This window comes from Pinus tabuliformis, chromosome 8 (genome assembly GCF_031772625.1).
Source record: "Pinus tabuliformis cultivar Carrire ecotype Pingquan chromosome 8, CPIR1, whole genome shotgun sequence".
NCBI lineage: Eukaryota > Viridiplantae > Streptophyta > Pinopsida > Pinales > Pinaceae > Pinus > Pinus tabuliformis.
The window spans coordinates 932,075,070-932,099,389 of NC_142294.1; the positions used below are offsets into that span (position 1 = coordinate 932,075,070).

The 24,320-nt window shown below is 39.1% G+C and overlaps 1 protein-coding gene across 1 annotated transcript in view; it reads right to left on the reverse strand.

Moving 5' to 3' along the window:
* Positions 1-13,842, reverse strand: part of VTC4 (Inositol monophosphatase family protein) — a 107,907-nt gene extending 94,065 nt beyond the window's left edge. Inside the window, exons 1-3 of the mRNA XM_089373090.1 lie at positions 13,660-13,842; positions 13,501-13,556; positions 13,328-13,378 (exon numbers count right to left, since the gene is read on the reverse strand). Of these exons, the coding sequence (XP_089229216.1) occupies positions 13,328-13,378; positions 13,501-13,556; positions 13,660-13,672 (120 nt within the window). The 5' untranslated portion in view covers positions 13,673-13,842. The remainder of the gene's footprint in view (positions 1-13,327; positions 13,379-13,500; positions 13,557-13,659) is intronic.
* Positions 13,843-24,320: the final 10,478 nt, after the last annotated feature.

Here is a 24,320-nt window from a genome sequence, read left to right on the forward strand (position 1 = left end):
TTACTTAAAATGCAGATTTCTTCTTCAAAAATTTTCAAATCAGCAATTGTAGATAGAACATAAACTTAAGGATCATATGAAGACAGCCAAGCACAGATATGAGACACTGAGATTTTGGTCCAATGACCAGGGCAAAAAGCCCTCAAGAGGGAAAACCCAAATGATTCTTCTTCTATTAGATTTCTTCAATTGCTCAACAGAGTACAGAGAGAGAATGAGAATGAATAAAGTCACTAATGTCTGATCAACTTGCAGTTGAAGTGCACTTGCTCTTTGCTTGAAGACCTCCTCCTTCTCTTGATAAAATAATGTCTTTCACACTTGCTCTAGCTCTTCCCTTGCTCGTGCTCTTCACCAGCTCTCACACGTCTCTTGCACGCACTCAACACTTGCTCTCCTTCTTCACAATGGACAGGCTACCCTCAACTATCACTTGCTCTTGCTTAAATAGATGAAAAAGAAGAGTCACAAAATGAATTCATGCCTTGAGCCAATAATAGGAGAATCGAATTCCATGAAGGAGGAGTTACTTGAAGAGAAGTGTAACTTATCCCAAGAATAGAGAGAGAGGTACACTTGTCTTGAGAAGTTACAATTCGGATTAGAGAAAGAAAAAGTTACATTTAGACATGAAAGAATATTTGGTGAGAGTTACAAATCGAATAGAATGAGGGAGTTACAAGTGCATTTAATGAGGATGAGTTACACTTTTTCCATACATTGAATTAGTGAGAGAGAGTTCCATTCTCTTAAGCATGGAGTTATTATTTTATTCCAAGAGAGAGGTTCAACAAGAGAATTTACTTATTCCATGAGAGAATTTGATTTTATTAATCCATTAAAGGTGAATGACTTTAGACTATTTTACAACTAATAATAATAATAATAAGGATAAAGATAAAAATATTAATTCTTGATTTGTATAATCTGTTGAAATTTGGTACCGGAGGACAGGTGGTTCCCTAAGGCTTTGATCTTTGGCCTAGGGAAAAGTGTCCAAAGGAATTTAATTTTTCTCCTAAAATAACTTTATAATTTTTATAAAGTCAAATCTAATTTAAAAGTGACTTTAAGTGATAAAGTTACTAAAGTCTAATTTTAAAGTGACTTTAATAAAGTCAATGTAAAATTAGAAAGGAAAAGTGACTTTGGAAATAAATGACTAAGTGGGTCTTTATTAAAGTGGGGTGAATTAAAAAATAGAAAGTGAGATTTAAATGAGCATTTAATCTCAGCCCTAGATCTCAATCTATTTCAGCCATTGGATTTAGGGATTCCCCAAAAGTCACTTAGGGTTAGATTAAAGGAGGGAAAGGAGAAAAAGGTCATTCATTCTTTCATGAGCAGATTGAGAGAGGGAGAGCAAGAGAGCAAGGGAGATTTCTAGACAGTGAGGAAAAAGAGGCAACAACTTGGCACACATTCCAAGGCAGCATTCCAACAAGTTCATACAGCTGAGTTAGCACACAGTGAAAGGCAGGTTTTGGGCACGTTTTTCTAAAAAGGTCGTAGAGCAGTTTTGACTCAGATTCCAAGGAGGTCGTACAACAAGTTAGCACAGAAATCGAGGAGCAGAAAGTCTAAAATTTGCTGGCACGTTTTTCAAGGGAGGCCACACAAGTGGCTGTACCTTGGCACGCATTTCTAAGCAGAAATCCATACACTGTACTGATGTTTTTCTGCACAGAAATCGAGGAAACCGTACAGCAGCATTTATGACAACTTGCACACTTTTCTAGGCAAGCCATACAGCAGCATTTAATGCTGAAATTTGGCACAAAAATCAAGGAGGCCATACAGCATTTATTGCTGTTCAATTTTGTTGTTTGCAAGTTTTTCCAGTTGGCTGAGGCACGGAAAACGAGATAAGTTGTAAAAGTTTGCTCGCTGATTTTTTGCTTAATATTTTCTCACTGTAAAAAGCATTTTCCAGAAATAAGGAGCTTTCGAACTGGTTTTCCCCAAGAGTTGTAGGGGGGTTTTCCAGGGTCACCTTGACCAAAAATCACTGTGTTTAAATGTGTTGAATGGCTGTTTGTATGTGCTGATATTTATTTCTGCATTTTCTAGCATTCTGTAATTTTTCCAGAATTCGTGTTTTCAGCAAAATTTGTTTTCCAGTTGTTGAATGTATGGATATGGGAAAGGGGATTTAACTATGTTGGAGAAATAAGGTGAAGCTGAAAATCGGGGTGGGAAATGAGAAATTTTTACAAGGTATCAGAGCTTGAGTGCTGAAGTGCAGTTTGGGACAGCAAGGAGGAAAATTACAGCCTGCTGATTTTTCACTCAGAAAATTCCAGCAACCTGATTTTTCACAAACAGCAGTTTTATCTTTACTACAGCAGTGTTATTTTTCAGTGTTAGGATAGCAGGATGTCATTGGGATTGAGGGTGGAGGATAGGTTGGATGGGCATACCAATTATAGCGTTTGGAATGAGAGAATGCAGAGTATCTTTGAGGAGGCGGAAGTCTGAGACATTATGGTGCATAGCACACAGAACCCTGTTGTTGTGCCTACTGATGCCACTCAGTTAGCTGCTTATAATAGAAAGAACAAGAGTAAGAGACTAATTCTAGACGGAGTCAAAGACCATTGCATTCCTCATGTGAGAGGAAAGAGAAATGCCCATGAGATGTGGACAGCATTGTCCAATCTCTACCAGAGTACCAATGAGAACCAGAAAATGGTTCTGAAGGAGAAGCTAAAGACCATTAAGATGGGTAATGATAGTGCAGCTAGATATCTCACAAAGATTACTAATGTGAAAGATGTGTTGGCAGCAGTTGGAGAGGTCATTCCACCCACTGAGTTGGTGCAGATTGCAGTGAATGGCCTCCCCCGTTCATGGATGAACTTTGTTGATGGGGTTTGTGCACGTGAGACCCTTCCCACATGGGAGAGGTTTTGGGATGATTGCATTCAAACAGAGATCAGGAAAGGTCAGCTTGGGGCAGCCAAGCAAGTTGAGCAGGATGAGGATGTAGCACTGTTGGCAGGAGGCAAGAAAAGCAAAGGGAAGAAGCAGGCTTCCACAAGCAATGGTGGGGGCAAAGGCAAAGGTAAAGGTAAACAGGGTAACACACAGAAGGACTATTCCAAGGTGAAGTGCTGGAATTGTCAAAAGATGGGACACTATGCAGTTGTGTGTCCGGAGAAGAAGAAGAAGAAATGGAAGAACCAGAGCATGGCAGCTTCAGCAGAGGTTGAGGACTTTGCAGATCGTTTTGACCGGGAGTTTGGGTTCACTGCGTGAGTCCTCTAGTGCAGGATCTCACCTGCCACACAGGTTCAGAGGGAGCATGCTTTTCCCTCGATTAACGGAGCATCTTCAGGTATCTAGTATGTGGACAGTGGGGCTTCACGTCACATGACAGGAGTCCGTGAGTACTTCTCAGAGCTTTCAGAGAGTGGCACTGATATAGAGGTAGTACTCGGTGATGACAGAGTTGTTAAAGCAGTCGGTGTGGGGACACTAACATTTCAGAGGGAGTCCAGACCTCCCTTGAAGGTGTCAGATGTTCTTTATGTGCCAGGGATGAGGAAGAACCTCATATCCGTCTCAGCTTTGGAGGACAGAGGATATGAGGTACTATTCAGGGGAGGACAGGTGTTGATGTATTCCAGGGGCACTCCAACTGATTCAGCTAGAGTGATAGGTGTACGCCATGCAAAGGTGTACAATTTTGCATTCCAGTGCCATTTGGCATTGAGCAGTAGTACGACAGCAGAGCTAGCAGTTTTGTGCTGTGTGAGATTTGGCACCGCAAGATGGGGCATATGTATCATGGAGCCTTGAGGACCTTGCGGGAGATCACTACATGTGTGCCAGATTTCAGTACTTATCACTTTGATACTTGCAGAAGATGTGGGATGGGCAAGTTTTCCAATCCCCTTTTCCCAGCAGTGACAGCAGAGCGACTGGGATACTTGATTTGATTCATTCCGATGTGAGCGGTCGGATGTCTCATGTTTCCTTGAGTGGATATGAGTACTATGTTTTATTCATTGATGATCACTCCAGGAGGACCTGGATTTATTTCTTGAAGACCAAGAGTGAGGTCTTCAAGCGGTTTCAGGAGTTTAGAGCTCTTGTGGAGACACATACAGGTCGGAAGATCAAGTCCCTGAGGTCGGACAATGGGGGAGAGTACACCCTTGGAGAGTTTGTTGACTATTGTGCGGAGGCAGGCATTAGGAGGGAGTTCATTGTTCCTTACAAGCCCCAGCAGAACGGGGTTGCGGAGAGGAAGAACAGATCCATCGGAGGGGCTGCCAAAGCCATGTTACATGATCAGAGATTGCCATTGTTCTTGTGGGCAGAGGCCTGCAACACAGCTGTTTATTTGCAGAATAGGAGTCCGCATCGTGCCTTAGGGCACATGACTCCAAAAGAGGCTTTTTTGGGGAAGAACCTTGATATTGGTCATCTTCATATCTTTGGGTGCATTACATACTCCTACATACCCAAGGAGAAGAGGACCAAACTAGAGCCCACCGCAGAGAAGGGTATCTTTGTGGGCTACAGTGAGACCTCAAAGGCCTTTCGGATTTACATTCCTGCACAGAGGAAAGTTGTTGTCAGGCAGGATGTGAAGTTCGAGGAGGACAGGGCCTTTAGGAGGTCACGGGAGTTAGAGTATCTGGATCAGCTAGACCCTCAGCAGCAGTTGAGTCAGTCGCAGGGATCCAGTGGGTAGGGATCAGGAGGATCCGGAGGTACATCTATGAGGATGTCAGGTCCATCACTGAGCAGTGGCTCGCTGAGCCAGAAGGGTGGTGCTCCGGGCAGCATGCAGAGCAGTCCACAGAGTAGTTCACTAGGGAGTCCACTGATGGACAGTTCACACGGTACCTCAGCATCTACAGGTTCAGGTGCAGGCAGGAGGACAGCAGACAGATAGTCAAGAGTTCAGGCTCCTGATGATGATGAGGAGGAGGAGTTTCATTTTCCAATGGGAGAAGTACGCTCAGGGAAGAGGAAGCCCAAGTGGCTTCAGGACACCTTGAGAGATGCCACATCTGTTACTGAGCCTAAGAGGCCGGTCAGAGAGAGTAGACCACCTGAGAGGTTTTGTAGCTATATGGCAATGGCTACCAGCATCCTTGACTCTGAGCCTTCTAGCTATGAGGAGGCAGCTGGCCAGCAGGTCTGGAGAGAGGCCATGCAGGAGGAGTATTCTTCTATCATGAAGAATGATGTTTGGGAGGTGGTGCCGAGGCCTGAGGGCAAATCCGTGGTTACTTCCAGATGGCTTTACAAGGTAAAGCATGTTGCAGATGGCAGCATTGAGAAATTCAAAGCGAGGTTTGTGGCTAGAGGGTTCTCCCAGGTAGAGGGAGTTGATTATGAGGAGACCTTCGCTCCCGTGGCTCGATATACTTCGATCCGCTCCATTATATCAATAGCAGCAGAGATGGGTTGGAAGATCCACCAGATGGATGTGAAGACTGCATTTCTCAATGGCTTCATACAGGAGGAGGTGTACATTGAGCAGCCACAGGGCTTTGAGGTGTATGGGAAGGAGTCCCATGTGTGCAGACTGAAGAAGGCCCTTTATGGCCTGAAGCAAGCTCCCAAAGCTTGGTACTCCAGGATAGATACATACTTGCAGGGGATGGGTTTCACAAAGAGTGAGGCAGATCCGAACCTTTACTATATTGTGATAGGTGAGGAGCCTCTCATTCTGGTGTTGTATGTGGATGACTTGGTTATTACAGGTGCAGAGAGACTCATAGAGCACTGCAAGAGAGATCTTGCGGCGGAGTTTGAGATGAAGGACATCGGCTTGATGCATTACTTTTTGGGTTTGGAGGTGTGGCAGGAGGAGGGGTATTTCTTCCTGGGGCAGGGGAAGTATATTGTGGACATCCTTGGCAGATTCCACATGGAGGATTGTAAACCCATGTCGACACCGATGATGACCAACTGGAAGAAGCTTCATGCTTCGGATTCCGAGTTGGTGGATCCCACATTGTACAGGCAATTGATTGGTTCCTTGATGTATTTGGTCAACACTAGACCAGATATTTGTTTTGCAGTCAACACGATGAGTCAGTTTATGTGTGAGCCTAGGAAGGTTCACTGGGTGGCTGCAAAACACATTTTGCGGTACTTGCAGGGGACAGTGGATTATGGTCTGGATTACAAGCAGGGGGATGGAGTGAGATTGGTAGGTTATACTGATTCTGATTGGACAAGTTGTGCTTCTGATAGGAAGAGCACTTCAGGGTGCTGTTTTGGGTTGGGTTCGGCAGTAGTGTCATGGTTCAGCCGGAAGCAGCAGTCAGTAGCATTGAGTTCAGCAGAAGCAGAGTATATGGCAGCCAGTCTAGCTAGTTGTGAGGCCATCTGGCTTCGCAAGATGTTGTTTGGCTTATTTGGTCAGCCGTTGAGACCTTCAGTGATTTACTGTAATAATCAGAGTTGCATTAAACTCACGGAGAATCCAGTATTTCATGACCAGTCAAAGCATATCGGGATCAAATATCATTTCATCAGAGACTATGTTCAGAAGGGAGCTGTGAAGCTTGAGTATATTCCCACTGATGAGCAGGTTGCAGGATATTCTTACCAAAGCCTTACCACGGGGCAAGCATGCCTACTTCAGAGACAAGATGGGTGTGGTGAGGAACACCTTCCTCGGTAAGAGGGAGTGTTGAACTGGTACCTAAGGACAGGTGGTTCCCTAAGGCTTTGATCTTTGGCCTAGGGAAAAGCGTCCAAAAGAATTTAATTTTTCTCCTAAAGTGACTTCATAATTTTTATAAAGTCAAATCTAATTTAAAAGTGACTTTAAGTGATAAAATTACTAAAGTCTAATTTTAAAGTGACTTTAATAAAGTCAACGTAAAATTAGAAAGGAAAAGTGACTTTGGAAATAAATGACTAAGTGGGTCTTTATTAAAGTGGGGTGAATTAAAAAATAGAAAGTGAGATTTAAATGAGCATTTAATCTCAGCCCTACATCTCAATCTATTTCAGCCATTGGATTTAGGGATTCCCCAAAAGTCATTTAGGGTTAGATTAAAGGAGGGAAAGGAGGAAAAGGTCATTCATTCTTTCATGAGCAGATTGAGAGAGGGAGAGCAAGAGAGCAAGGGAGATTTCTGGACAGTGAGGAGAAGGAGGCAGCAGCTTGGCACACATTCCAAGGCAGCATTCCAGCAAGTCCATACAGCTGAGTTAGCACACAATGAAAAGCAGGTTTTAGGCACGTTTTTCTAGAAAGGTCGTACAATAGTTTTGGCTCAGATACCAAGGAGGTCGTACAGCAAGTTAGCACAGAAATCGAGGAGCAGAAAATCTGAAATTTGTTGGCACGTTTTTCAAGGGAGGTCGTACAACAATTGGCTGTACCTTGGCACGCATTGCTAGGCAAAAATCCATACACTGTATTGTTGTTTTTTCTGCACAAAAATCGAGGAAACCGTACAGCAACATTTATGGCAGCTTGCACACTTTTCTAGGCAGGTTGTACAACAACATTTAACGCTGAAATTTGGCACAAAAATCGAGGAGGTCGTACAACATTTATTGATGTTCAGTTTTGCTGTTTGCAAGTTTTTCCAGTTGGTTGTGAGGCACGGAAAATGAGATAAGTTGTAAAAGTTTGCTTGCTGATTTTTTGCTTAATATTTTCTCTCACTGTAAAAAGCATTTTCCAGAAATAAGAAGGAGCTTTCGAACTGGTTTTCCCCAAGAGTTGTAGGGGGTTTTTCCAGGGTCACCTTGACCAAAAATCACTGTGTTTAAATGTGTTGAATGGCTGTTTGTATGTGCTGATATTTATTTCTGCATTTTCCAGCATTCTGTAATTTTTTTAGAATTTGTGTTTTCAACAAAATTTATTTTCCAGTTGTTGAATGTATGGATATGAGAAAGGGCATTTAACTATGTTGGAGAAATAAGGTGAAACTGAAAACCGGAGTGGGAAATGAGAAATTTTTACATAATCATTATTAATTTGATTTTAAAGCGGATTCCATATGTCGAGATCATCCTTGATCATTCAAACATGACTTCCTATTTTTGGAAAGTCACTTCCAAATTGAGATGTGACCTATTTTTGGAAAGTCATATTAGAATTGTCATAAATGAAATTTTATTATAGGTGGTTTAAACCAGTGTTTTAAAAACCGTTTTCAAAAACCGGTTACCGGTCAAACCGGCCGGTTAGCAAGGCTGCCGGTCAGAACCGGCCAAAAAACCCGGTTTGATAGGGCATTTCACCTTTTTTCAGCCCTAACCGGTGAAAACCGGCCGGTTTAGGACGGAACCGGCCGGTTTGTATCAAACCGGCCAATTTTTGGCACGCCCACCGTAAAGTTAAAAATTCATATTTTTCACTTTGTTTCAGGGGTTTTGGGGGGAAACTAAGGGTGTTTCAACCCTAACAATGTAAGAAATTAATGGTAATGTTAAATTCTTAAAGTAAAAGTGACATTTCCTTTAATTTTCATTTTCATCATTTTACTTAAATTTTTAACATTACCATGAAATGACTCAGGATGTTTGAGAGTGGTTTCGACCTCATTGGATTTCATATGGAGAAACTAGAATTTTAGATTTCACTCAAAATTCAGCAGACTTAATGGTTTTCAGGATTTCATGGTTTGGGGCTAAACAATAAATGCAATCGGAGCTCCAAATGATGAGCAAAACTCCTGATCTAGATGCCGTTGTGTTGGACGATATTGATCCAACATCAGAATGGGTGGAGGAGACTGAAGAACCTGTGTTTGAGGCTGATTTTGATATCGACATGGCTTTAGCGGGGGATGATGCAGATTATGTGGTGGCATCAGAACTTGGATCAATAGCGGCATCAAGGAAAGGCAAAGAACCAATGGAAGGCACTAGTCATGCAGGTCGACAAACTCGTGCTTCCATTAGGTCCACTTCTATTGTCATTGGTGGCATTGATACTGAGGTTGCAGATCAGGCTGAGGCATCCTCAGACTCTGAACTAGATGATGTCTATGTAGCTCCTGATGATGATCCTGTGTCTAGTAGTGGTGATGAACTTGATGATTGATCATGTGTACACTGTAGACTTGTAGTAGGTCAATGGCCTCATAGCTTGCAGCATTGTTTTTGGACTTTATAGGCCATTTAGAGCCTCATTTCTTATGTATTTTGCTATTTTTTCGATGATATGTATTGTACTCGGTGCCATTTTGATATATTCACCTTTACATGGTATATAAATGAGCAAACTTTGCATATTTTGTCTCTATTGGCTTGGAATCATGGTTTTACATCTTAAAAATAGTTTTGTTTCATTAAAATTAATTATTTAATGTATTTTTTTAAAACGGGTTCGTTTAGACCAAACCAGTCCCGGTTAGACCGGTTCCGGTCGTTAAACCGGTTCATTAGGTGGACCGGTCCGGTCACCGGTTCCGGTTTTAAAAACATTGGTTTAAACAGAACTGAAAGATATGATTTCTTCTAGGAGAAATTCATCCATGAGCTACAAAATTTTAACAGACTCAAGGATGTGGATTTGAGGGTGCCAAATCTTAATGAACCAATGACAACAAAACCCAAAGGATGGATGTGAAATCAAGGGAATGATGAAAGGCATTAAGCATGGAATGGTTATGAGCATGCTACTTCAATCCAAGTCTCCCAAGTAGCGCCCCTCCTATAACCCTAAGGCCTCAAAGGAGGTCCCACTGGACTAGGGCTAAAGACTAACCCCCCTGATAAGATGAGAAAACAAGTTTACAGTCAAGGTCAATCAATGATCCATATCACCCCTTTATCCATGTTAGAATGCCCAAAACATTAAGTAAAAGCACTTGGATGCAAAATGGTTAAAGTACATGCCAAGTGGTGACCCACCTTCCTTCAAGAGGAACGTTGATTGGTGAGAGGTGTATGACCAATGCAAATGGTAGAGGATTGTGGCATATAATCATAAATAAGAAATGTATACGGTCGTTGGCTAGTTGGTTGTCTGAGATAGGAGAAAAGTTTTCTCCAATGGGATTTTCTAGCAATCATTGGATTTATAATATAAACAAAAACCACTTGCAAGTTTCCAACAATTGTCAGGAAATTTATAATAGAAACAAAAACCACTTGCAAGTTTTCAACAATTGTCAGGATAAAAATCCGCTAACTATTAGAAAGTGATTTATTATGTAAACACAGCATTAAAAAGTGATTTAGAACACAGCATCAACAAATTCCATTGGTCATCTTTTTCTTTATAGTGATATAAAAGAATTTTTAAATCTGAATTCAATCTAAGATTCTAACCTTCTAGTTGAGTTGTCCCTAAGTTGATTGTATCATCAAAAAAGTAATAACTGTTGAACTTGCTATCTAATTGCTGCAATGAGTCGTTCCTTGTCATGCAGATGAATGATTGTGATCTCTGAAATCTTACGTAGCATAATTGTTTTATGATCAATATTGGCATTGTTACCGCTGTAACTGGATAAAAAGGTAGTACCATGACTTAATTTAATGCAACTAATGCACCTGATCCTATGGTTTAAGTTTGAGTAGTTAAAGGGGTGGCAGGAGGGGGAGGGATCCTTTGGGATCCCGCTAAACAACAAGAAATTAAGTTTGTGGGGGGGCTAGGTAAAGAATCCAACATGGCAGAAATGTATGGTCTGCTACTAGGACTGATCTTAGCCAAGGAACATGGAATTTCTAGGATTACCATTGTGGGAGACTCTCTCATAACCATTCATCTCCTGCAAAAAGAGGTACCATCCAAGACAAACAAACTAAATCTTCTTTTGCAAAGAATCATGAGCTTAATGGAATCGTTTCAGAACAAAAGTTTATTTCATGTTATAAGGAGAAAGAATTCAGCTGCGGATCAACAAGCCAATCTAACCTGTGGTTTGGCAAGGAGCCAAACAGAGGTCAATGGGGGAAGGAATTGGAAAACCATTCCATGAGATTGCCTAAGAATATGCCACAGCCCTCTATGTTTACAGGTCATTCAAACAATAGAACCACCATGGAGAAGCAAGGTTTAATAATCCAATCTCTGAGAATCACCGTTGGCAGATTGTATTCATTGATGAGTAAAGTTAATAAAACAAATGGCGGCTGTCCCATATGGGAGAAGGCATTGGGCCAGCTTGCAGGCCACGCACCCTCATGTACTCCGTTCTGGATATTTTTGCATGGTGGGATCTAGAAATTAAATCTCGAATGTGGGATCTTCAATCTCCAAGTCTTGGAAATAGCAGCGCCCAGACCAGTCAAAAGGATCGAGTTCGTGTGGGAGGATTATCAATCATTTCATGCATTCAAGGAGGAGAGAAATTGGTTTGTCATGGGGGTTATTTATCTGTCGAGGATGGGCATTCGTCTATAGGGTAGAGAAGGTTGGCTTCTCTTTCCCCACCCCTGGAGCTTTCGCCCCTGGAAAGAGAAGTTCTTGCCAGGACCTAAAGCATTTTGGGCTGGCAACATCAGTTATATAGTCTCGTTCTACCCTCTTCGTCCTGGAATTCTCAGTGAATACCTTCAGTACTCATCGAATCTGAAGCAGACACAGGTGAAAATTGAGAAAGGCAATGGTGACTTAGGCATCAAGCAGACTAACAACTCGGGTGACAGCAAAGCGAAGGGCTTGTGGGAATTCCTTTGGCTATTGGTTCAAAATTTGGTAATCAGCTCTTTCTTTTCTTGGCATAAATCTCCATTTTTCTCTGCAAGTTTTGTTGGTGTCTTCCTTCTATGCCATCGGCATCATTCCTCCAAGGGCTCTAGGGGCCTGAGTGGAGTCCAGAATAGAAATTGGAAAATCTCCTGCAGCAAGGGATTACTGGATCCTCACCGGCAACCTGACGAAGAAGAAGGCCCCCTAGAGTGCCCTCTCTGTCCACATTCTCCAGTAGCCAGCACCGTCGAATATGAACTCTTGTTGCTCATCCATCAGCTCTCCCTCCAGTTGGCAGAGCAATCTGACAGAATTCTTGCCCTTCAACAACAGATGGAGCGTCAAAACGACGAAGTTGATGCATTTCGTGATCAAGTGGAGAATATAAAGCAGACCAGCCAAACAGTGAGACCTCATCCCACTGAAGGAAATGTAAATGCAGAAATGGAGGATGCAATGACAGTAGACACCTCTCATTGTGAAAGAGCAAATTTTGTAAAATTGTGTTTCTTTGAGGACAATATTGCAGGATATATATAGTCGCATACATGTTGTCAGGAATTTAGTAGTAACCAGTTTTTGTGAAGAGGAGTCAGAATTTCCCAGTGTCCTTAATGCTATAACAGAATATGTCTCTGCTCTGATGTAACTCTCCCGTTTTTTACTGCATTCCGGGCAGAGATTTATAAAATATATTACTCATTACTGTTAAAAAAAAGTTTGAGTAGTTAAAATGATAATAAATTCAGAGGACAACTTGAACATTTTCAACTACGGCAACCTACTAATTGCTGTGGATCTCTAATTTGCCTTACATATCTATTAATAAATCCATAAACCAGGGTTGAACACGTCACTTGCCTATCAATAAATCCACAAACCAGGGTTGAACTATAAGGCTTGGAAAAACGGTGGTCGTGAACTAAGTTACCTTAACTTTCAGAGAGAAAGCTACAAAGACCTTAAAACCATGGACGGCCCTACCCATAAAAATTTTACTTGTAGTTAGCTGAATATACAATGCAAAGAGAGGAAGCAGTTGATCTATTATTTTAAACTCAAAGGCCATAAAATTTAAAAGAAACATTTATTTGCAATAAGGGTTTGGTTGGATGGCAAAGCAGGATGTTTGATAGCCCCAACAAGACTCAATTTCTCCAGAGTCATATTTCGTCCATGTGAACCATATAATCCATGCAAGCGGGCCTGTTACGAAGACATCTTGTAAAACAGAAGGAAAAATGCTAGATCTTGAACACAACTTCAGCTTGAAGAGAAACATGAACATCAGTGAAAGAAGGAAATGGGCGTAAACAAAACCTATGGAACGAGCAGCTTGCACGCAGAATATGCACTAAGAATGCAGAACATACATTCCCAAGGACAAGACATCCCTTCATGAAAAAATATGAGTGCCCGAAATCCATATGATCCATTACCATTCAAAAACTAAGCAAAATAGGCACTCGGAAAATCCCTAATAGAAATTTAAGACGGCATGCCTGAGATTCGAAACCCAGATCATTACACCATTTCACAGTCCACATCATTTCATAGTCCAATAGAACAAAGGCTTTGAAGACAGAGTAGATAAACAAACCATGACAGTAACATTAATGAATGCTGGTCACGAATAATAATAGAAATTACCGTGAATCGAAAGCATATTACACAAAAAGATCATACCTTTCCTTTGTGTTCCACGGATTTCTCTTTGTAAAAATTTGTCCCAATCATCTGTAACATTTACAGTAAGAGTAGAATATATATCAAAGATGGAACTGTCATTGAACAGTGTTTACTGCAATCTACATTCCCTGTTCAAATATCAAACTGATATAAGCCCGTCTATTAATTACCTCCCCAGCTCTTTTTGCGACCTCCACAGCAGAAGAAAGAAATTCACTCAGCTCGTCTGAATTCCATACAATACACAAATCAATTCAAATCATTCCAAGTTGCAGACAAAATATTTGATCAAATGAACAACCGCAATGGCAGAACATCAGATAACTTACCGCAGTCCCCCATTTTCAATCGTTAAACAGACAAAGTAAAAGGAGTTGGAGGAGGGTTCTTTTGAAGGTTCAGAGCAAGAGATCTGCTCAATCCCTTGGGAGATTAGCCTTTCTACCGTGAATATTGATATTAACTGACAACTCTTTGGAAGCCACGTGACGCTTGCGTGGAATCCTTCTCATAATGAAAAGTGCATGTGTACCAGTTGAAGATTCGAGTACTAAAGCATCTAGATAATAATATACTCCGCTTTTCCAATAAATTAATTCGTGGCCATGAACCAATGATTTAACATGGAGTGCACCACCTTTATGAATAATTAATTGTATATTGATGTTTCCAACCTATAATGTTGAACAACAATGACCTCTCGATTTTTCCTCCTACACCGAAGAGATATGGAAGGTTTATTTAAAATTGGATCTAATAATGAAGGGCTAGTTAAAATTCGATCTTATGGCATAGTTATTTTAATTGTATTTGAAATTTTCTTTTTTAAGTTTGATAAAAATTATTAAAATTATATATAAAATTAATTGGCTTTAGTTTAAATAATGGAGAGAAACGGTGTTATTCTCTTAGCTTAAGTTCAATTCGGGTTAAGTTAATAATAAATATATTTTGTAATAATTTTTAATTTTTAGTTTTTTTTGATAAAATTATATATTTTTTATATGGAATATAAAAATATTTTTTTAAAGAAAATATATAGAAGTTAAAGGACATTATACGGATATATTCATGTTGATATCAATGTTGTTTAATATGATACATTGTAAGTTATCGGGGTAGTGTAATTGGTGATTGTTATGATAGTGTGAAGGGGGCATATGTAAGAGTTTGGGGCAGCTCAATTAACAATTGTCATGATAATGCGAAGGGGGTGTATATAGGCACCTAGAGGTTATAATGGTAGGAATTGGAATCAACCATATGTCAAGTGAGTGCAAACCAACCTAGATTTTTATTTCTCTAGTTAAATTAAAAAATAATAATAATAAAATTAAAATTAAAAATGATACATTGTAAACATCAACTTATAATTATTCATAAAGGTAACATGTCACATAAGTTGATGAACTTGGGTAAGAAGAATAACAACACTTCTCCCAACCACCCAAAATACATCCAATTAAAGTGTGTGTATAATATTGCAAAAGAAAGATAAAGTTTCAAAGTTTACAACGATAAAGTTTCAAAGTTTACAACAATAAAATTTGCTTATATATTTCTCATGTGGAATGTAAAGGTCTATCTTAACTAAAGATCTATCAAGGGACCCAATGGATCAAATCTCTCAAAATGTGAACCTTATTTGGACTGCAAAAATTTAAAAGAAAAATTACACCTATAAATATTTGATTCCTCTCCACAGGTAGTAGATCCGAACTTATGATAAATCTATATTGATTCTTAATAATATTATTTATATTTATATAAATTTCATATATAGAGTGTTTACAAGAAAAAAAATTATTATGAATATTAATTTTTTATATTTAAATTAAATTTAAATATGAATGGTTAAAGATGAACTATTACTTTAATTTGTATGGTAAAATGGTTTTAATATATATGTGTGTGTGTGTTTTTATTAATTAAATTTATTAAATTATTATAAGTTTATTAATTATATGTTCTCAAATATTATGATTATGAATGTGAATTATTATTATTGCATTGAGAGGTGCTCTATAGTCTAAAGTGGGGGAATTGTTGTATTGGTGAGTTAGATAAAGTAATTGATAATAATAATAATAAAAGTAAAAGATTGACAATAAAACACCATTCGAAATTCTGAGCATGTACAAGTGCCAACATCCAAAAGTGAAGCTTCCTTTTAGAGCAGATCTATTAGAACATTGTGCTCCCTATAATAATGAAGGATTTGAAGATCATCAAACTACTTTTTGTAGTTTTTGAATTATCATTTTCCATGATTCCAACTGAAGGATTATAAGATTCACCTTTCCATTGAACCATTCCACTACTATTTTGGAATCACCAATCAATAAAAAATCACCTACTTCCACAAAGCTAACTTCAAAGCACATCATAGAGCAATCAACTCAACAACAAAGTCCAAACCATTTCCAATGCTCAACTTATATTTTAGAACCACATTCTAAGGGAATAGAATGACAACACCAACCCCACAATTCTCCCTTTGACAAGCATTATCAAAGAAACCCCATACATTTCTTTTTTATAACACTAACTCCCTTGTAATTCTTGTTTTCTTCGATTTCAAGGGTTTGATGTGTTCCAAAAAGCAACTCTAGAATTATGTGCAATTATTGTTGAGCATACAACATCACTTTGAAAATGAACTTTGTTTCTCCCTCACCAAATGTAATATCCCAAATGGGAAATTTTGCAAATTTTTCACAGAGAAATTTTATTCATCCAACATAAGATTGCCATGTAAAATATAACAAATGTTGCAACTTAACAATATTATGGACAAAAATAAGAGGAACAAAATAATCTCAGCTTTATTATAATAGATAATCTTGGGTTTACATGTTGCTACAACCAAAATAGCTAAGATGAAAACTTGGCCTCCAAGATAATCTGTTGCACTACAAGGCCCCTCCAAACTGACTTGAACTGTGTTGGTAAGCTCTCCTGTGAATTCTGAATGAATTCACCAAGGGGAGATGGATACTATCCCAATCTCACTAAATCACCCCAGGGTTTTTGTCTTAGGGCTACAAATGAAGTAGAGAATCGGGTCCTCCAACCTCTCACACAAGAAGAAAGATCAAATCTAAGATGTCCTCTAATGGCCTCCTCCTATTTTATAGATCTGATGGACCCCTCTAGAAGCTCCTATTTTATTATTATTTTAATCATTGAGCACAGTTCCCTTAATTAAAATATTATTTTAATGTGGAAAATTGGTAAATTAGCTACTGAAACTCCCTTCTAACCATCCGATCCTGTAGACCTTCTCGTTCCGGTTCTAACAAGCTATTACACTAAGGTGTTTTGTCAAGTATTCTTCCCAGAATACCACCTTAATCGTAATTAATTAAGTCAAGGCCATTAATAACTCTATTTTTTTTAAGTTGTTGGAATGCACTTGAACGAAAGACTAACTGTGTGGATGATGGAATATACCAAGCGAATGTCATCGGACCTCATAGAAACTCCTCAGAACCCCTCCAACAGCGCTTGGGCCCGCTGATGACGCCAACCTGCACCTGTAACCTATCTGCCCCCTCTGAAAGTCCATCCTAACCGTGCCATAAGGAACACCAGAAAAAGGAACATCACAAATCCTCCCGCCCCAAGATTGCTTTCCCTCAAGCAATCCAAGCTTGTGGACCAGTCTGTTGGCCCAATGTGATTGATACCCAATGCCTGGGTCTCATACAAACCACTGGGTGATGTTATGCCTCTGTGTCAACCCACCATGAATGAACCCCTCAATGCCCAAATCCCAGACTAATCTATGACTGAACCTATCATCAACAAATCCTCCTGGATCACAATGCCACCAAGAACAGGCATCAATGCGCCATGGCTCTTGTTGTGTTATACCTCCGATTGTGAATGTTGCCCCATTAATTGCGTACTAACTCATTACCTCTCTCCAGTCCACCCTTTGACTCAATCCAATGTTAATCCTGCTCTCCTGTTGTCAAGATGGAATGTTAAAGAGTTGTCGACCTGTATCCCACTACCAATTGGGGCATGCACTATCTGAGATGTTTAGGGGTCCCTGCTCTATTACACCCCTGACTAAGAATATCACACCATCAATAGTGTTATGCAACCAACTCACAAAATAGAAGAAAAGATAGATCAACGACTTCAAAATAAGCCTCTTCGAGGGGGAAACCTCATTTACATTACACAAATGAACAATTCTTGGATGATTCAAATGACACAACCTCCTTTCTATATATAGGAGTCTAAGGGGTCACAATACAATCAGAGTCGACATAACAATAATAATGTAAGGGTACCACAGTAACAATAGTGGGCTTTTATGGGGCACAACAATAACAATAAGGGGGCTACACTAATAAGAATGAGGGAATAGTGGGCTTCTATGGGGCACAATAATAACAATAAGGGGGTTGCACTAATAACAATGAGGGAATACACTAGTATTATAGGGACCTAACATGCCCCTCTTCTTCAAAAAAGCGTTGTCCTCAACGCTTGAGTAATTTTGGATGCTTTTGTATAAAATTCTCATCCTCCCATGTGGAATCTTCCACGGGTAAGTTCTTCCACTTGATGAGATACTTTGAAATTGATCGATTTCATAGTTGTTGAGTTCTTGTTTCCGTGACTGCTTCAGGTTCTAATATGATTTTTCCTTCCTCATCAAGTTCTAGCAATATTGTTTGAATTGGGAGCTTGTCACTTATAACCTTCTTTAAGCATGAAACATGGAAAATTGGGTGCACTCGGGAAGATGTAGGAAGCTCCAATTTGTATGTCATAGTACCAATATTTTGCAACACCTTGTAAGGACCATAATACTTTGGTGATAATTTATTATCCTTCTTAGCTTGCTTGAGGGACATTTGTTTGTCTGGTTGTAGCTGTAAAAATGCCCAGTCGCCTACATCAAAACTTCTTTTGCCGTGACATTGATATGTCTATTGTTTCATTCTATTCTACGCCAAAGTGAGGTTATCCTTTAAGAGTTGGAGAACTTGTTGATGCTCCATGTGATCTTCCACTGCTTGAACCTTAGAATTTTCTTTTAAAGATGATGTGATGGGCAGTGGATGATATCCATAAAGTGTCATAAATGGGGTCATTTTTGTTGCAATATGGAAGGAAGTGTTATACCATCATTTAGCCAGAGGTAACCACTTGACCCATTGTGTTTGCTTATCCGATACAAAGCAACGAAGATATCCTTCCAAACATTTGTTTACTACCTCAATTTTCCCATCTGATTGAGGATGATAAGATGAGCTACGAGCTAATTGAGTACCCAGACAAGAAAATAATTTCGTCCAAAAATTTCTATTGAAAATGGGATCTTTATCGATTACAATAATCTTTGGGTTTCCATGTAGCTTTTTAATTGTTTCCATAAATGCAATTGAAATTGTACTAACTTTAAATGGATGAGATAATGCACAAAAGTGTGCATACTTGGTAAGTTTATCAACTACCACCATGATGACACTCTTTCCTTCTGACTTGGGTAAACCTGTGATAAAATCCATTGAAACCTCCTCTCAACGTTGACTTAGAATGGATAAAGGTTGTGACAAACCCAGGGTCTTAATTGTCTCAACTTTATTTTGTTGGCAAACCAAACATTCCACCACAAACTTTTGAATATCGGATTTAAGGCCATCCCAAAAAATTCCTTCATAATCATGTGGTAAGTTTTTAAAAATCTTGAGTGCCCCCCTAAGGGAGAGGTGTGCAATTCCAGAAGAATCTTTTGTTTGAGTTGGGAATTCTTACAAAAGTATAAGCGATCTTTGTACCATAATGAATCGTTTTTCCAGCTAAATGTATCAGATGTACAAGGATCTTGCTACAAATTTTGAATGAGTGCCCACGCTTCTTCGTCATTCTTCCATTCATCCCTCGTTTTGGTTATTCAATCTGGTTGGATAATAGAAATAGCACAAAGCAATGATTCCACTTCCTCATCATTTCTTGAGAGTGCATCTGCAACAACATTTTGCTTCCCTTTTTTGCAGATGATTTCAAAGTCATAACCCAACATCTTTGTGGCCCATTTTTGTTGCTCTTCTGAAGATAATCTTTGTTCTAAAAAGTATTTAAGACTATCATGATTTGTTTTTACCTTGAAGTGCCTTCCCATTAGGTAAGATCACCATATCTTAAGTGCATGTAGTATTTCCAACATTTCCTTCTCATAAATAGCTTTATGTAAATACTTTCATTTGATTGGATGACTTTCAAAAGCAATGGGTCTTCCTTCTTGCATTAAAACAACACCAATTCCATTTCCTGAGGCATCACATTCCATAATAAAGGTTTTTGTGAAGTCTGGCATAGCAAAGATTGGTGCTTGGCACATTGCCTCTTTAAGATGCTCAAAGGCCTTAGTTGCTTCTGGAGTACAAGAAAATGCATCTTTCTTCAGTAATGTTATTAGAGGTGCTGCTATTCTCACATAATTATTAACAAACTTGCGATAATACTCTGTCAACCCAAGAAATCCTCGCAGATGCTTTATGGATGTGGGGATTTTTCATTCCTTAATGGCTTTAATTTTATTAGGGTCTACCTTAACACCCTCATGAGATACGATATGACCTAGATATTCCACCTCTTATACTCCAAAGAAACATTTGGAGATTTTTGCATATAATTGTTTCTCCTTTAATAGCTTCAGCACCCTGTCAACATGGTCAACATGATCCTTCCAAGACTTGTTGTAGATTAGTATATCATCAAAAAATACTAACACAAATTTTCTAAGGAAGGGTTTGAAAATGGAATTCATCAAACCTTGAAATGTAGAAGGTGCATTGGTAAGGCCAAAAGGCATGACCAAAAATTCATAATGACCTTCATGAATTATAAATGTTGTTTTCGGAACATCTTCAGTCTTCATTCTTATTTGATGATATCCTAAACAAAGATCCAACTTGTTTAAGTAAATTGCTCCATGTAATTCATCCAATAGTTCATCAATGACAGGAATGGGAAATTTATCTTTAATAGTGAGCTTGTTCAACTCCCTATAATCCGGACACATGTGCCATGATCCATCCTTCTTGTGCACCAATACTGCTGGAGCAGAGACAGAACTTTGAGTAAGTTCAATTATACCAACCTCTAGCATTTCTGCGACCATACGTTCAATTTCACTCTTTTGGGCATAGGGATATCTGTAAGGCCTGATGTTTGGAGGAATACTTCCTGGAATCAAATGAATAGCATGATCATGATCACGAATAGGTGGGAGGCCTTTGGGAGTCTCAAATACCTTGGAATGATTGTCCAATACTTTTTGGAGGTATAAAGAAATAGATGATTTCGATGTTTGAACCTTTAGTGAACTTAATTGTGCAATTATTCCTCGTAGTTATTTCTTTAGAAGCTTTGTCGAGCTATTAAAGTTGATTATCTTTCCCTGTTTCCATGTGATACCACTTAATTCAACTTCCTTTCCTTCCCAAAAAAATTTCAAGAAAAGTTATTGAAAATTAAAAGCTATCATACCCAAAGATTGTAACCATTAGACTCATAGTACAACAACAACACCACCCATTGGAATGGAAATCATTGAACTATTCAATACATATTCTCCCATGGATAGCTTGATATTATGGCACTTTCCATAACAATTTATGGTTCCTCCATTTTCAACCATCACTTGACATTGGCGCTGGATATAGGAAGCAATTGAATTCCTTTGCTGGATATAGGAAGCAATTGAATTCCTTTGCTATCTTACAATGAATAAAATTATGGGTATTACCCGAATCAATCAACATTATTACCTTTTTCTTCTTGATATGTCCCTCTATCTTGAGAGTTTGAGGAATGGTGATTCCTACCAATGCATTACAAGATATGGTCGGATTCATTTCTTCTTTCTTTGGGGTTGATTCCTGGTGTATATCCTCCTCTTTTGATGTTTCTTGTTCCTTTTCTTCCTCCTCTTCACAATATATGTAGAATAATTTCTTCTCATCACACTTATGACCTTTAGTGTATTTGCTATCACAACTGTAACAAATCCCTTTTTCTCTTTTTCCCTCTAATTGTTGTGGTTTCAACCTTGTAAGTTGTGGAATACTATGACCAGTAACACTTCCATCTTTATAGTTGTGATTGGTAGACTTCCTTGTTTCCATAATTTTGCTTTCAACTTTTCTTGCCACCCTGAATGCCTTCTCCAATGAATTAGGTTCCCAAAGGCGAACCTCATGTTGGATGTTATCTTTTAAAGTCCCTATGAAGACATCAATCCTATGCTGCTCTGGAATATCGGTTACCCTAATATTCATTTTTTGGAAGTCTTCAATGTGCTCCACCATTGAACCCTTTTGTTTGAGATTTATCAATTGGCTAAAGAAGGTGTTGCTCTTTGTATCTTCATAATGTGTTATCATTTACTTCGTAAAAATTGACCAGGTGACAAGTGGTTTACAAGAACAAATCCATTTATACCATACAAATTGATTGGGTTCTAAATATAAGGATGCAATACATACCTTTTGTGAGGGTTGCACATCCTATAGATCAAAATATTGCTCTATTTGTAGTATCCAAGTTACAGGATCCTTGCCATCAAACTTTCTCATCTCTATCTTTGGAATGTGGTGGTTCTTAAACCCCACATGGGAGTCTCTAAAATCATGATTGATATTTCTTTTGTCTTCATCGTGATTTTCATGGATTGCCTTGTCACCAATGGGACGCCTTTCTTTTAGAAACTTTGCACCGCTTCCATGTCTAATTTTAAACCATCATTCAAAGCTACCATGTCCCTTTTTATACCATCTATCTTAACATTCATCATGGCTTCCAATTCATTTTTTGTTACTTTTTGCGAGAGCGAAATTTGTTGCATTTGGTCTTGCAATTTTGATATATCATGTTGCATTTATTCCTCTTCTTCATGTGTCATAGTGGAGCTTGCGAGTTGCTTACTAGGTGTTTCCATTTTCTTTCTTCGGGACATCAATTAATGATAATTATGCTTCATTATACCCTTTGAATCACTTCAAACTAATTTTTCAAACCAAACTTATGCAAAGTTTTAAAAAGACTACACACATTTTTTTTGCTTCGTAGGAGTTCGATATTGAATATTTTGTATCTCTATAATGTCAGATCTCCAAGGTCTGAAATTTCGTCCTGTGGTAGCCCTCTTAGTCCTCTTTCCAACCCCACAGGTTTGATCAAGATTGGAGTCTCCAAGAAAGAGTTAGGCCAAACCTCCCACGTTGACCTGATTATCAACTTCTTCAGTAGAGAAAACTTGTACGAAGTGCCGTCATTGTTTCAACCTTTGGACCTGAAAACACTACACCGAAAACTACAGTCCATCCTATTTCTATACCTTCTTACGAAATTTCAATCTAATACTCAGAGAGAAAGTTATGACGATTTTTCAAAGGTGCATGTTTGGGATATAATTCGGGATCCTGCGAAAACCCTAACTTCCTTGGATCATATCTCTGAAAATATAGAGAGATAAGAGCTAAAATTCGAACCCGAGGTTCAGAGAGATTTCAGCTCAAATGGGTTTTTTTTAGCTTTTGAAACATCTTAGAAAAAAATTATAGCAAAAATTCCATGATGACCTGTTTGGAGCAGCGAAACCCTAGAATCTAAAGCTTTGATACAAAATGTTATGCAACCAGCCCACAAAATAGAAGAAAAGATAGCTTACGACTTCAAAATAGGCCTCTTCGAGGGGGAAACCTCCTTTACATTACATAAATGAACAATTCTTAGATGATTCAAATGACACAACCTCCTTTTCTATATATAGGAGTCTAAGGGGTCACAATATAATCAGAGCCGACATAACAATAATAATGTAAGGGTGCCACAATAACAATAGTGGGCTTTTATGGGGCACAACAATAACAATAAGGGGGCTACACTAATAACAATGAGGGGATAGTAGGCTTCTATGGGGCACAACAATAACAATAACGGGGCTACACTAATAACAATGAGGGAATACACTAGTATTATATGGACCTAACAAATAGGATACCAACTCATGATCTCTTGCCAATCCATCTTGTGGGAAGGATTGGATACATAGGCACCTGTATATGTGATAAGTCCCCTATGATGTATTGTATCCAACTCACGCGACTCTGTCTGGTCAATAAACAATATCCATTCAGAAAACCCTGCCTCTCTCCTTATAATGGGTATAAGTGGCCAAATTGTGTTGCAAGCCCTGTTTATGTACTCCTGGAGTGGGGTTCTCCCTAGAAGCATTATAGCTCTGTCAGCTACTTGTGTAAATACTTGCACCTCATCAGTGGGTTGGCCCAAATATGGATGCACCACCATCTCAAAAATATCCACCCTCATCTAACTAGAAATTCCATGCTCCTCTAGTCTGCCAACCTCCTACAAAACTATCCTGTCAGACCCTCGTACCTCCTGAGGACATGTGTATGCAAATACTGCCACCTTGCTAGCTGTTTGTACATTTTTTTTCTCCTCATCAATGACTGGCCCCAAGGATGGTTGCTCATCCTCCTCCATCATGGGCTCAAAATGAACCTCCAATTGGCTCTCCCCAAAAGGCTCAACATGCATATTGTGCATATCATCCTCTTGAGCTGACTCGTGCTCCACCATATGTTGCTCCTACTGAATCATCTTTCGTGACTCATCATCCTGAATGTCTCCCATATGGTCCACTGACTTCTCACCATACACACTAGAATATAAATGTGGCATAATGTCAACAACTCCACATGAATGCTCATGCTCCCCAGAGGCATCCTCGTATGGCCCCATGCACTCATCCCAAGAAGAGTCCTCATCCTGAAAGACAGGAGGAATATCCTCCTACTCTACCTCTACCATCTCCTATGCATCCCTCAAGCATGGGTGGTTAGGTCCCCAAGGTTCCTTGTAAATGAAGCAAAGACCATTTCTCCTCAGCTCATTCTTGTTGCATGGTTGGTCACCATAAATCCACTGCAACTCCTCC